Source organism: Caretta caretta, chromosome 26 (genome assembly GCF_965140235.1).
Source record: "Caretta caretta isolate rCarCar2 chromosome 26, rCarCar1.hap1, whole genome shotgun sequence".
In the NCBI taxonomy this organism is placed as follows: domain Eukaryota; kingdom Metazoa; phylum Chordata; order Testudines; family Cheloniidae; genus Caretta; species Caretta caretta.
The window spans coordinates 2,434,497-2,449,027 of NC_134231.1; the positions used below are offsets into that span (position 1 = coordinate 2,434,497).

The 14,531-nt window shown below is 54.6% G+C and overlaps 1 protein-coding gene across 1 annotated transcript; it reads left to right on the top strand.

The window, feature by feature from the left end:
* Window positions 1-457: 457 nt before the first annotated feature.
* GOT1L1 (glutamic-oxaloacetic transaminase 1 like 1) lies at window positions 458-9,809 on the top strand. The gene is made up of 9 exons (XM_048829464.1): window positions 458-569; window positions 1,866-2,047; window positions 3,640-3,763; window positions 4,412-4,524; window positions 4,669-4,761; window positions 4,867-5,017; window positions 5,654-5,819; window positions 6,690-6,832; window positions 9,634-9,809. The coding sequence occupies exons 1-9, from the start codon at window positions 458-460 to the stop codon at window positions 9,807-9,809; spliced, it is 1,260 nt and encodes a 419-aa protein (XP_048685421.1).
* Window positions 9,810-14,531: the final 4,722 nt, after the last annotated feature.

The window sequence follows — 14,531 nt, forward strand, 5'->3', positions numbered from 1 at the left end:
GTCTGAGGGCCCCAATGCGTGGGCCTCAGGTGGTCTCTGAGCTTGCCTGCTGGATTGGGCCCCTGCATGCCACATAGGCAGACGAACTCCCATCTTTCCTGGCTTGTGACTTGGGCTAGGGCTGGGGTAGGAGGCAGGAGTCTGGCGCCTAGCAGGCTGCAGCAGCGTGCATGCCCCAAGGAAAAAACACAGGTGCTGAGTGAGCTGAGGCAGCAGCCGAGCAGATCAGTGGATCACAGAGGTACCTAACGATGGGACTTCGGCACCAAGGCACCTTCCTGGATCGCACCCATTCTGCCTGGGCCCACTCGGAACAGCTGTTTCCTGGGCAACTCCTGTCCCAACATTCCATTGCCGGGCAGAGCCTGGGGTTCTCCTGGGGGCAGCTGAGTGACCCTTTGGGTGCAAGCGAAGGACCAGCGTGAAACCTGCAGGGTCCTCTTGCCGATGTTGGGCCATGGCCGCTCTCTCTCTCTTCCTTGATGTCCCGCTCATGAGGGAAGCGGACCGGCTCCTGGATGCCTACCAGGAGGATCCATCCCCAGACAAGGTGTACCTTGACCACTGGGGTAGGTCCTGCTGGTTGGCTGCCACACACTCTGGGCTGCAATCTTTTCCCCACCGGGCACAGAATGTCATCTGACTGCAGGGGAGCCTAAAACATGGGTCTGTAGTCAGCATTCACAGCACCACGCCTCTTCTAAGGGCATTGTAAATTCCGGCTTAAGGAGGCATAACCATGCTAGCTCTGATCAAGCTGCCATGCACAGCAGTGTGACTGGCAGCAGGGGTGAGCTGCCCCTCATCTCAGCTGGGGACATGCTTGGGGCAGCTAGTCCCTCATGCTGCCATGGCCACATTCTGTTTTTAACACGTTAGCTTGAGAGCTAGGAATTACACCCCCAGCTTGCAGTGTAGACAGACCCTGAGTAAGATTTCCGGCTCTAACGGGCTGGAGCTAAGTCCTGCCATGGGAGTCTGGGTTTCTTTTCTCTCTGCTGTGGCTGGATCACATTTGCTTGCTTTACTGAACAGAGGGGTGAAATCCTGGCCCGGTTGAAATCAATGGGAGTTTTGCTGTTGACTTTAATGGGGTTCAGGATTTCATGCACAGTATGTTAACAACCAAGGTGACAAAACCTCCCTGGGGGTGTCACCCTTCTGCCTGTGACACCATCACCAGCCATAATGACAATCAGGAGGAGGCATGAATTAAAATAGGCCCCAACTCATGCTCCTGCAGCTGTGAAGTCAGCAGTGATGAAGCCCATGTACAGATGGGGCAGAGAGGCAGTGTAGGAAGGTGACTTCTTGTACAGCCCCTTGTCTGATTCTGGCCATGCTGTAAGGATTGCAAATGTCTCTGGCAGGTAGGGCAGTCACAAGTGGTTTTCTCTTGTTAAAGAAAAAGCCCCCTTAAAAATGCAATGAAATAAGTTATTGCTTGTAGACCTGCGGAGTCCTGCCAGTGAGGACCTGCTGCTGGTCATGGGTACCTTGTCCTGCTATCTCTGCAGTCACTGCCGGTTGCCACTAGTGCGATCAGGCATTAACCATTGTCAGAGGAGCCATGGATGCCTGTGCTCACAAACCCTGGTACCTGTGGGTTGGGGGTTGAGATTCTCTAGTGCATATGTGGGAAAAGGAGAAGCTGGAACTGCTGTTGTCTGGGTACCTTCTCGGCGGCTAAGCAAAGGCCACAAGTGTGCAGTGCTGCAGACATGCACCTCCCAGCAGCAGTCGGGTCATGTAGAATTTTACTTAAAGGAAAGGATTTTTAAAAAAAAACTAGCAAACCGTGTGTGTCTGGGACGGTGAGGCACCTGTCACCCATGGACAGCTTGGCCCGCTCTTTCTTCTTGCAGACTGCCAGACTGAAACTGGCAAAGTATGGGTCTGCCCAACCGTGAGACAAATCCTGCTGCAGATCGCCAACGACCCAACCCTGGACCACGAGTACCTCCCAGTGCTTGGGTTCCCTGAGTTCACCAGGGCAGCTACCGAGCTGGCGCTTGGCAGGGAGAGCCGTGCTGTGATTGAGAACAGGGTATGGACTCTGCAAGCTGCTGCTGGATGCTGAAATCTTTGAGTTTGGAAAGACCCCCCACCCCACCCGCAAGAGAAACCACCCAACTCTCCCCCACCCTCTACAGACAGGCAAACCCCATGGGCCCCATGCCTTAAATCTTCTGAGCCCCTGCTCAGTACTTCTCATGGTAACTTATGATGACTTCATCAAGCCTCTTGGAACCAGCCTGCCCCATCTAGCCCCATCCCCCCTCTGCTAGGGCCAGTCCACACACAGGTTTTTGTACCACTCTAAGTGTCAGTGAGTAACCAATATGGTTACAACCATACAGATCCCTAGAGTGGGTGCAGTTATACTGGGCAATGGCAGATCTGGCTGGAGCTACCATAGACCAGGGCAACAACTCCACCAGGGAGCATAGCCAGTTCCCGCCTTTAGCTGCGTGCCTGTCTCTCAGACACCAGCCCCGGTAACCCAGATGCAACCCTTTAATTCAACTGTTGGTTTCCTGATTCCTAAGCCCTTAGTCTAACCAACAGTCAAATTGCCTCCAGAAAAATATCCACTGTGCTGTCATCTCCAGGCAGCTTTGCATGGACTTTAAAGACCCCGGGACTCTTTTTGTAAGACCTGGGGAGAGAGGAGTGCCAGTGTGCAGTTGGACAGAATGTCCACTATCTAACTGTGGTCTAGTTAGTTATTGTCCTGGAAGGCTGGCCTTCTGGTGGTGGTGCTGGCCTGGCCCTCGGGAGACCTGGGTTTGATTCCCAGCTCTGTTACAGACTACCTGTGAAAAGTTATTGCATCATTCTGTGCCTTAATTCCCCATCTGTAAAATAGGCCAATAATCCTTCGGTATCTGTGTCGACTGTAAGGTCTGCAGAGGCGAGTCTCTATCTCACGGTTTCTTCGTGTGTCACCTAGCACAATGGGGCTTTCAGGCACAACCAGACCAACATTGCTAAGGAAAAGGTCTCTGTGTTTCAATGGTGGGTAAAAATGATTATTCTGAGTTATCTACAGTTTTAAAAACACCTCTCCTAGACTCTAGGCTCATTGACACAACTGGAAAACCACCATTTCCTACAAAACCAGTTCTGATTGGAAAATCTCCCTCCAACTGAGATGAAAAACAACATTGAAAATCATGGCAATTTTTGTGAAACTATTTCTCCCCCCCCCTCCTTTCTGCTGTCTGCATCCTTTGTGAGGGGTCCTCAGTGCAAGAGATGATCTAAGGACAGAAGCTGCCAGCCAGGGTAGGGCTTTTCTGTCTAGTTTGGCTTCCTGGCGGAGGATGTACATTGTCCCTGTCGAATTGCAGAAGCATGGTCTATGTCCCGCATGAGGCGGTGGTAGGGTCCAGAATAGGCTAGTTTGAATGCGTGGGACGGGGGCCCGTGTACGAAGGGATATTCTTCAAAGCCCTGCGCAGCACTGCATGCCCTCAGGTGGTGTCATTATAGCTTGTCTCTCGCAGATATTTCCAGTAATGCCTTGTTCTGGGGGGATCGTGTTCTAGTTTACTAGAGATGCAGCAGCCCTGAGACATTTGGTCTAACAGGCCGGTGATGTAATAGATGATGCTCTCTTGTCTCCATGTAAGTCAGGCAGGTGGTGTTCACACAGTAGGAGGGACGGGAGCTGTTCGAATTGGAGCCGAATTCCTCCGGCGCTGGTACAATAGAAGTAGCCCGAGTCCCATAGCAGTTTATATTGCCTTGCCGCAGTGGGGTAAGTCATGTATGCTTGAGCCCTGGTTCCAGTATTGCTCTATATGTGATACGTGGGACAGGCCAGTTCGGTAACAGGGTGAGCACAGGGTGGTCGTGTTACGAAGGAAAACCAAACGGCGTTTAACTGTGCAACAGCAGCTCTGAAACTCAACAGAACTCTCAGCGTGTCTAACGATCTAACGACCAGGTGCAGCGAGGACAGTCCCATGCCTCGTTTAATGCTCGGCCTCTCTGCTGAGCCTGCTGGTGGTTGTAACCCCTGAGACGCGGTGTGTAGCTCGGATGATCCCCAAGGGGCACTCCTCTCCCATCTGTTTTAAGCCTGGGAGCAGGCGATATTTTGGTGCGTACAGGAATCCTGCTCAGCACTAGGAATTTGGTTTGGGTTCCCCGCACTTTTCCCACAGCTATTGCTTTTCTCCGCCTTGCTCACCAGCAGTTTGAATGAAGTCCCTGGGGGTGTTAGCTCTTCACATGAGAACGACACTATGAAGAAATCACAGGGGCACCGCTGGGTTCCGGATAACAGCTTCTAACTCTTGGACTACAGTGAGCACCACGAGAGAGCTCATAAACTATTTCCAGGGCTAGTACCCAATCCTGTCCTCTACACCCCTGCTCACCTGCCCGGTTTATGTCCCCACAGACAGCCTCCGGTGTATATTCCAAGATGCCGGCTTCACAGAGATCCGGCCATACCATTACTGGGACACTGTGAGGCTGGCTGTAGCCATAGACGACTTCCTGGAGGTGCTGGAGGTATGAAGCTGGCTGGAGCTTTGCAGGCGCCTCTCGCCCTAAACTCAAGTCTATTCACATCTCGCAGCTGCTCAGTGGCTGCCTGGCCTGACTACCAACAGCAGGCAGCCCATGCTGGCAGCTCAGGCTCTCTCTTGCTTTTAGAGTGCCCCGGACTGCTCCATAGTTTTGCTGCATGCTCCCGAGGAAACCGGCCTGACTCCCAAGCAGTGGGAAGAAGTTGCCAGGGTCATGCGGGTAAGTCTGAGAGCAGGGGCTTTTCTCCAGCTCCTGTTGCCACTGGCCCTGCCTACCATGTGGACAAAGTCTCACTGTGTGCTCCGTTCCCCACTGTGTCCCCAGAGGAAGCGCCTCTTCCCCTTCTTTGACGTCCCAGCTCAGGGGCTGGCCTCCGGAGACCTGGACAGAGATGCCTGGGCTTTGCGACACTTTGTGGCCCAAGGGTTTGAGCTCTTCTGTGCCCAATCCTTCTCGAAAACCTTCGGCTTATACAGTGAGTCCTGGGCTCACAGCCGCACACGTAGAGGGTCCGGGGGAGAGCTGGGATGGGAGGCGGAGGGGAAGCCTTGACTTTCTGAAGCAGGGTGTTTAATTTGGGCGGCTTCTCCCCACCACTCTCCCCGTGTGGCCTCAGGTGCCTGCTAAGAGCTCTCTGAGGCCAGAGCTCAGGAATACAGGATGGTCCCGGCTGGCTCGCGTCTCCTGCCCCTCAGGGTGATGCCAGCAGGGGCTCCTGTGAGACAAGGGCCAGCCTGGTTCGGTTCTAAGGATGTGTCTACAATGCAGCCGGGAGGGTGAATGGCAGCGGATGGCGACATACCCCGGCTGGCTGAAGCCCGGGTAGTTGGGTACCTGCCCTAAGACAATGCTGGACCCCCGAACAGGCACTAGGTGTCGCTGCAGGCAGTGGAAAGGACACCTGGAGTCTCAAAGAGCAAAACTGAATGAACGGGCTCCCTTCCCACAGCAGGGGTGGTGTGTGTGAGCTGGGGGGCAGTCCACGGGCTGGAGGGGGCTGGGGCTGGGAAGGGCAGAGCCTAGGGTAGGGCTGGCTCTGGGGACAGGGAGGGGCCCTTTGCATGGGGGGGGGCACGTCCTACCTGCCACGCTGCTCTTGTCACCTGGGCAGATGAGCGAGTGGGGAACCTGATCGTGGTGGTGAGGGACAACGAGACGCTGCTGGGAATCCGCTCCCAGCTGCAGAAGCTAGTGATGGGGATGTGGTACACTCCTGCTAATTTGGGAGCCCGGGTCATCGCCACGGTGCTGAACAACCCAGCCCTGCTGAGCAAGTGGTAAGGGGGAGAGGGAGCGACTGCTGCACCAGGCCAGATAATCCACACGTAGTTCATGCTTTCCAGCAGGACACTAGGGTTACAGCCTTAGGCAGGCCCAGGGCCCCTTTCATTCTGGAGCAGCCTAAGGTGCTTTGCAAATTGCAGCCAGCTCTGGGATGCGGGGGGAGGAGACACTGGGGGGAAAACCCCTCTAAGGGAATTCCTGACCTATATCATCCCCTCTGGCCAAGTATGGTGCTGATGAAATCTGCCTCAGTTTCTCCTTCACTCAGGCTCCCTTAAAAAGCCCACATAGTTCAGATATCCTGGGGTCCAGTTTATTACATCCTGCACAAAGTCTTTCAAAATAGAACTCATACTTTCATCCCAGTTCCCACCTGGGCAGCCCCTCCGCCCGGAGCGTCTGCCTTCCTTCCACCATCTCGTGCCTCAAGCCCGGCCTTCCCTGCTGGCACCTTCTCACCTTCTAACACAAGGCCCTCCAGGGCCCTTCTTACTTCCTGCAGGGTCTGCAGGCAGATGCCCCCTCCTCTGCAGCTGTCTCTCCCTTTATAAGACCCAGGTGCCTTCCTTAAGCCCCATTGGGCTGCAGGTGATCAGTCTGGGTGCACTGAACACTGCTTCCTTTCTTGCAGGGGCCAGTCACCCTGTGACAAACCCCTTCTGTGACTGAAAGGGCCATGTGATCATTGCTGTCTACCCAGAGCAGCCAGGACCTGCCTCACCAGACCCGGACAGGTCGTGTGAGCTGGGGTTGGGGAATTCAGGAAGACACACACACACCCTGCCCCCGCCCAGCCCAGTGAAGCCATTAGCCCCTTGGAAGGGGAAGTCAGATCCCTGTAACCCTCCTGCTGCACCCTGCAGGAAGCAGAGTCTCCAGACACTGGCGGAGAGGATCATGCTGATCCGGGAGAAGCTGAAGGAGAAGCTGCGGATTCTGGGTACACCTGGCTGCTGGGAGCACCTCACGGCCCAGTCAGGGACACGCAGCTTCACTGGGCTGCTCCGTAAGTACCCGCCTGCCCCTCCTCCGTGCCGCCAGAGTCCTGGGCAACTGGGTGAACGTTGCGCTCCTCCATTCCCTGCTGTGGCAGTGAGCCAGGGTGCTGGGAACGGCCTTTCATCCTCAGAGGCTGGGCAGCAGCCTGTCCTTGCTCCTGGTGGGGCATGAGTCAGTCCACCCTTTGCCCTTCTGTCACCTTTTCATTGCGGGTGTATGGGAGAGGTAGCACCTTTGAGTGATTTGAACTGCCGCACTCCCTGAGTGGTTCTTTTCCTCACTGGACACCCAGCTCTCACCTGTGGCTCCGAGGAGTTGTAAGCATGCGACAGTGGCCAGACCCCGGTAAACTGCCTTGGCGGGTGGGCTAAACCAGGGGAGGGTAACCAGCAGTGTGGAAACTGACAGCGATTTAGGGATTGCCCTCCCAAGCATACAAAGACTGTTCTGGTAGCCAAGGTGAAGGAGACTATATATTGGTCCAACGGCTTGAAAAGCAACATCCTGTGGAGGGCGAAATGGGGCACTGCAGAAGTCCTGGCTATCCACTGCAGCTAAAGCAGCCTCCAGCTCTAACAGTCTTTGTCCACTGAGCCACGCTTCATCAGCCGAGAGAATGGGATGGTCCCAGTGCAATGACTCTCCCATTTTAATTGACCTCACGTACACGTCATTCCTGCACATCTCTCTCCAAGAACAGCAATAAAACCGGATGATCTTGAGAACGCTGCGTTAAATAGATCAGCCTGGCCACACACAGCACTCAGAGCTTTCCAAGCCTTTGAAGAGGACAGAAGTCACCAATTGTTAGCTGCAAGGGGAAAGCGTCTCACTTACGGCTACAGCTACCAAGACGCTCACCAATGACTTTGTCTGCCCGATCTGCTCACAAGCACGCGCGTCACGCTTTGGACTCCAGAATCCACAAAAAGAGAGAGCATGAAAACGTCGTCGTCGAACTGACGGACTACACAGATCCCTTTTGAGCTGAGCCCTCGGCTCTGCAGGGCTGGTATGAGCTGGGTGTGGGGATCCATGTTCACCATAGCCAGGCTTCAAACGTTGGGAGCTTCAGCATCCTGCTGTGGTCACTTGTCAGAGGCTCGTCAGGCTGGGGCCAGGAGTCCTGTGCTGGGCAGGGCAGGAGTCCAGGCACAAGAGCCTTTCTCGTGCTGGTACAATATTCCAAAGCCAGCTGGAAGCACGCAGCAGAGTTTAAAAGCCCTCCTCTCTCCAGGCACTTGTACGACCCCATCACCACAGTATCTGAGTGCCTCCCAACCTGTCATGTGTTTGTCCTCCCAGCCCCTCTGGGAGGCAAGGCAGTGCTGCCATCCCTATTACAGAAGGGAGCTGAGGCCCAGAGAGACTAAGTGACTTGCCCAGGGTCAAACATGAAATCTGTGGCAGAGCAGATAATTGGATCTGTGTCTTCTAAGTCCTAGGCTAGTGCCCTAATCACTGGACAATCCTTCCCCATCTCTTCCCTCCAGGGCAGGACTAATGCATACCGGCAGGTGAGGGTCTGTGTGTGGGCGGGATTGTGCCTATGCTATGGTGCTCTTTGGGTAGAAGACTTCAATGCCCAGGGCTGTCTCCTCTTTTTGCTGCTGCTTATACTTAGTATTTCCCAAATACCTTCCAAAAGGAAACCTGCCTTCCTCAGTGTCCCCATCTGTAAACATGGGATAATACCACTGAACACCTGCCTTTGTAAAGCAGCCATCACCTCTCATCCAGCAGGGACGGGAGACTTCAGCATTCATTAATATTTGCAAAGCACTTCAAGGAAATGCGCTGCTGTTAGAGTGTGAGATCAGCCTAGCAGGGACTGTGTCTCTCCGTGTGTCTGGACAGCACCCAGCACCGGTGGGGCCTGATCCTGACTGGGGCAGGTGGGCACCCCTGCAGGACAAATGAATAACAAGCAAACGTATGTGCTCACCATTATCATTGCTGTGTCGAAAAATCTTTGCTGTAGCCAGGAGGGCTTGCAGGGAGGGCCCTGCAGCCAGGGGGGAAGCTGGGGAGAGGAGGGCTTTGGCCAAACCTCTACCCAGCCTTGGCTCTGGGTTTCAGCTGGCGCGAGTTCTTCAGGACAATGCCTGGTCTTGGTGGCTTCTCCCTACTCATGGCAGTGAGACCATGGCCGCTGCAGGGGGGCCTGGTGGAGACCAACCAAAACCCTCCCTAAGCAGGAAGAGACCCTCCAAAACATGGACCCTTCCAGACTGGTGCACATGGGAGACGTTTGGGGGCGGTGGCAGGGTAAAGCAGTGGTGTTACGCCATCCCTGGTGATACATAGCCAGGGCGTTTCGCCTGGCCTTTTCCCCCAGTAGAGATGACTGCTGGCTCAGCTGTTAGAGTGATGTTCTTTACTTGCTTATTGGCCGGGGACGCTTGCCAAAGGCTTCCAGCCCCCAAGGGGAGTGAAATCCCTAGGCTGGGATGGCTAGTGGCTAGGAAACACCTACGGAATGATTGGAGGGATGTGGCAGCATTGTTCCCTATTAGGTATATTGATTTCTCTACGTTTATTTCTTGCAGCTGACAGATAACACCGCTCAGAACTGATAGTGCGGCTAGTGCCTTGCATCTGCAATGACCCTGCCCAGACCCTCTCTCCATGACCTGGGAGGGAGGGCAGTATTTCTAGTCCCAATTATCGGAAAGGGAAACTGAGGCACAGGGACTTGCCTAGAACCCCTTGACTCCTATCTCCCGGCCTGTTCTTAGATCACTCGGCCATACCCCAGCTCTGGGCTCGGGATCGTAGGTGACTAATGAGGCTTGTGTCTTCTGCTAGCGTCCCAGGTGGCTTTCCTAGAGAGGCACAAACACATCTATCTTCTCGGGAACGGCCAGGTCAGTGTCTGCAGCATCAACTCGCACAACCTGGATTACGTGGCCCAGGGCATCAACGAGGCCGTAAGCGGCAGGGCGGGCAGGGCGCAAGGCCTGAGCTGGGCAGAGATGGAGTGAGATGGAGTGGTTTTCGGTACTATGGGTACTGAAGGCACTTGGTGCACAGACAGCCCCGGGAGCACAGAGCGCTGACTGAATAAAGACAATAGGGAGAATATCGGCTCTTTGCCTTGTTCCAGCCCTTCTGCCCCCGCCCCTCAGAGCACTTCCCAGGCATGAATACAGTGAGCGGCACGGGGGGACCAGAGGCACTGAGACGGGAAGTGACTTACCCAGCAGCTCAGTCCCAGGCCTGAGAAGAGAGCCCGGGCCCTGCACGCTGGGTCGGTGTGCGGGTGTAATGAGGGGCTGGTTTGTTACGACATCCCTCCTCTTGTGCTCGGGCTCCCTGGGCGGCGCTGCCCACCCGCACCTGAATAATTTTCTCCCTTTGTTCACTGCAGCCCCCCATGCTAATCCCCAAACCAAAAGGAATCTCTGCTTCCCCTGCCCAGTCAGCTGGCGAAGAGCACGGAGCCAGCCCTGTGATGAAAAGGTGGATGCACAGGAGAGGAGAGGGAATTCAGGCACTTCCAGCCACACTCCAAAGGGTAGCAATCCCTGCTGGACAGGGTTATTAGCCTTGAGGAATGTCTTGCTGGGAAGTGCCGATGCCTTGTGACTAGTGCAGGCAGCACAGAGACCGGCTCCTCAGGAAGCCGCCTGGCCTCCCACCTAGGCCCCAGGTGTTCAGAGAGTGCGGCTGGATGGGTCCTCTTCCCTTGCTGAGGACTTGCGGGTGAGACCAGATGAGCCCTGAGAGCTGGCCTTTTCTGCAGACTCCTCAGCTGTACCCATGCCCTGCAGCAGGCGTTTTCATTAGCCCCCTCATCCAGCCTAAAGAGCGTCCCAGCAAGGGGGACAAACTCTCGCTGTAGGTGGGGTTTCTGATGACCCACTTGGCCAGGAGGTTGCTCTGTGAAAGAGTGCTCTCTGTCCCTTGCTAGCTAATGGTTGTGTCTCCCACCCATCGTCATAGAGCACGGCTCCAAGGAGGCTGAATGCCCCTCAGAGCCCGCCCCGAGCCATGGGTCCTCCAGCTCAGTGCTCAATAACCTCTCACCTTGGTGGGGCAAAGGCCCACGCTCCCCTAGCATGGATTATACCTGCTTTTCCTCTGCCTGTGTTCTGTGGCTTCAGCCTCCAGGAGCTGCTAGCTCAGCTCCCTCCACCAGCACAGAGCGTCTCTCACAAGCCCTGGGCAGAATATGCCACGAGAGAGATCAGTAGATTCAGATCGACCCCCTGAGCAGCAATCGAGAATTACCAGGCGCTGCTAATCAGAAAGCACCACTTGGAGAACGAAAAGCAAGGGATGCTCTGCTCCTCCCTGCTGTGTTTGCAATTAGACAAAACTGTCACTCAGCTTTTCAGGTTTCCAAAGCACCAGGCATCCCACCTGGAGCTGGTGTGCTGTGGGCATTCCCAGCCTGGCTCGGGGGCCCTGCCAGCTGCGTTGTTACTGTGGGTCTGTAACCATTCCCTGCACAGCTTCCCTCCCTCCACCCCAGAGCCCGGGGGTGAGGAATCCCGTCTGAGGCTGATTACATAGCCCTGCCTTTGGTTGTCATGGCTTCCGCTGAAGGTAATTTCAAGGCAACAAGTTGCTTTGGCCTGAAGCCAGAGGATAAGTGGGGGAGAGACAGGGCACGAGTGAGCGGCCCTGCCACCACACCGCACAAAGGCAAAGCCGGAGCCGCAAGTTGCTGCAATCTGCCTCCTGCTGAGGCGCAGGTCACTGGAGACTCCATCTGAGGAAAGGGAGGGCAGGAGTCTAACTCCACAGTAAACTTCCGGGAACGCCTGGGAGCTAAGATGCAAACCCCCAGGGCTGGAGGCTCACAGTCTGCCACGCCTGAAGCTCCGGTCACTGTCCCCTCTGCTTGTTACGTGTCTCTTCACCGCAGTTAATCCTGGTTGCACGAGGTGTGTGTCATCTTATGCGGTGTGAGACCCTTTTCAGAGCGCTCCGCAAGCCTGCTCTGGCCGTGGTCTCATACTACAGGCAGTGCAGCTATTCATTATGTTCTATTTATTGGGACAAATGTTTCAATAATGTAATTTTGATGTTTCCAAATTGAGGTGGGTTTTTTTTCCCCCAGGATGGAAATTCCATTTTCTCACTAGCTCTCGTCTTCTCTCACACATCTGCCTTTACACACGTGATTTTGTGTGTGTCTGCTCTCCTACAGCTGACCTCCCATGTGTCTGCTCTCACGTGCATTGTCTAGCCCAACCATAACATCAGGTGGGCTGGCTGTCAGATGTGTTGGACAATGGTGCCCTCAGATGCTGAACCACAAAAGAGGTAGATACCAAAAGACTTTTTTTGGAGAGAGAAAAAGAAAAGAAACAAAAGTGAGAGAGGCAGACGAGCGTTTGTGGGGACAGGGAGATTTAAGGAAAGTCCATTAAGCCAATAAACCTTGAGTATTAGGGGGCATTTGTGGGGATATTCTACAACTGCCAGGCGGAGGTCATGGCATGGAGCCCATTTGGAAACTTTTATGTCTCCTAATTGTCCACTCACCTCTAGAGGGCCTTCTGCCAAGGCAGGAGGGGCAGAGTGAAGGTGAGGCTGGGGAGAGAAGCCTGCACTGCCACTGTCCACAATGTGCCCTTTTTGGAGATAAAGAGAGGCCTGGTCCCCAGGGCCCTCAAGCCAGCACTTACCCCCAGAACCAAATTCACTTGATAAGAAGGAGGCGACTTGAGCGGGCTGTAGCCTGGCTGGAATACAGGTAAGGTCCTGTCGACATGAGAGGTAGAACCATGTTTCCAGCGTGCTCTGTAGCCCTTGGTGTGGCTGTATTTGTCAGGCAAGGGGACCACACGCTTCAGGTGCTGATGATCCAGAGCAGGTTAGGAGATGTCACGTCCTACATCCCAGATCCGTTCTGTACTGAGGGCCATGGCTCTGTTCCTGTGTTCAGGACCCTATAGATCAAACACCAGCAGCTGCCTTTCCCCAGCTCCCATAAGAATAGCGGTTCTTTATGGGAAACATTTACATAATACAGGCTGAAATGCTCACTCAGCTGATGGAAATGCCTCCCATCCATGCCTACGCACTCTGCGAACTCAGAGCAGGTGTGATTTAGGGTTTGTTGCCATCTTCCATGTCAGGAGTGTAAGTCACACTAGCTAACTGGCGCCTGCTCTGACATTGTCAATCTGTGATGCAGCATGAGGCGGGAACACCTGCTGACAGCCAGGCATTGATGGGCAGATACAAGAGGAGGAGAGCCTGGGAGGGAGGAAATTCCAAACTCGCGGGGCAATCAGAGCAGATAGCTGCACGCTCCGGCCTGGTGTAGGCTTGAATGCTCCTCGTCAGGCACTGGCAGCTGGAGAGCTGGCAAGAGTGTGCCAGTCAAAGGACCACTTCCAGGGTGCCTGGATTGCTCAGGAGGTTTGGGGAGGGGATACAGAATTGCCCACCTCTAAGGGCTGGCCTACACTGCACTCAGAGGTGGCACTGCACTCAGATGGCACTGCACTCATAGGTCACTGCACTACACTGCACTCAGAGGTGTCACTGCACTCATAGGTCACTGCACTACACTGCACTCAGAGGTGTCACTGCACTGAGATGGCACTGCACTCATAGGTCACTGCACTACACTGCACTCAGAGGTGTCACTGCACTCATAGGTCACTGCACTACACTGCACTCAGAGGCGCATATATACCCACGCTAGCATCGGTCTAGCTCGCTTGCGTAAGAGCAGCCGTGAAGCTGCAGCAGCATGAGCTAGCTTGCATGTGTCTACACCTGCTGCAGTTGCACCTCTCTGGTTGCTGTGTAGGTGCAGCCTTAGTCACTAGGCTAAATTCTGCTCTTGGCTGCACTGGTGAGAGTGCAGAGTAACTCCAGAGAAGGCAGTGGTTACCTTAGATTTGCCCTGGTGTACCTGTCAGCACCCTCTGGGAGAGCCCTAGGGAGTTTATTAGGTACTCACCACTCCGCTCTGTGTGTTGGGAACCACCCTGTGGAACTGACTAGTGAACGCCGTCCGGGCTAGAGCACGACACAGGATGGGTCAAACACCTGTTCCAAGGAGTTTATTCTCTCTGAAAGCCTATGGGCCTGATTTCCCCCTGCAGTCACATGCACCAGTGCAAAGTAAGGGCAGCGTGGGTGTAACATGTTCCCAGCTCAGATCACGCTTCCTTTGCACAGGTATAAAGGGCCACACAAGGCACAGGCTGCAGAAATTCAGGCCCTGTGAGGTTTTACAGTGACAGCTATGAAGCCCTGTTGGTTTCATCCCCATTAATCTCTACAGGTCTCTTCATAAAGACATGGTTAGACCCTGTCCCTAGGCCCACAGGTGGAGGGGATGCTCTACATGCATCCGGCCCTGGCCACGGAGCAGGGAAGTCAGCACTGTTCCATTCCACTCCAGATGCTGCAGAAGGAGCTCTGAAGGCCAGCGATCTGCAGCCAGCCAAGGGGAAGGATGGCAGGGGCCACAGCAAGACAACAGGAGCCCAAACAATGAAAAAGCCAGGAGGAGAGGGGAGAGATGAGGAATTAAAATTCATGAGTCCTGTGGCTGCCCAGAGCTGGACACGAAGAGGAGGATGAATGCCCCCTTGTGCCTCTGTTCTGGTTATGTCTATGCACAAGGACCATTACACCCCATTTCCCCCTAGCTTGTTATATTATCAGTCCATCAGCCTTTATTGTGTGATGCACAGAGGAACGATACTTTCACCTTGGTTTCAGAAGCCTCC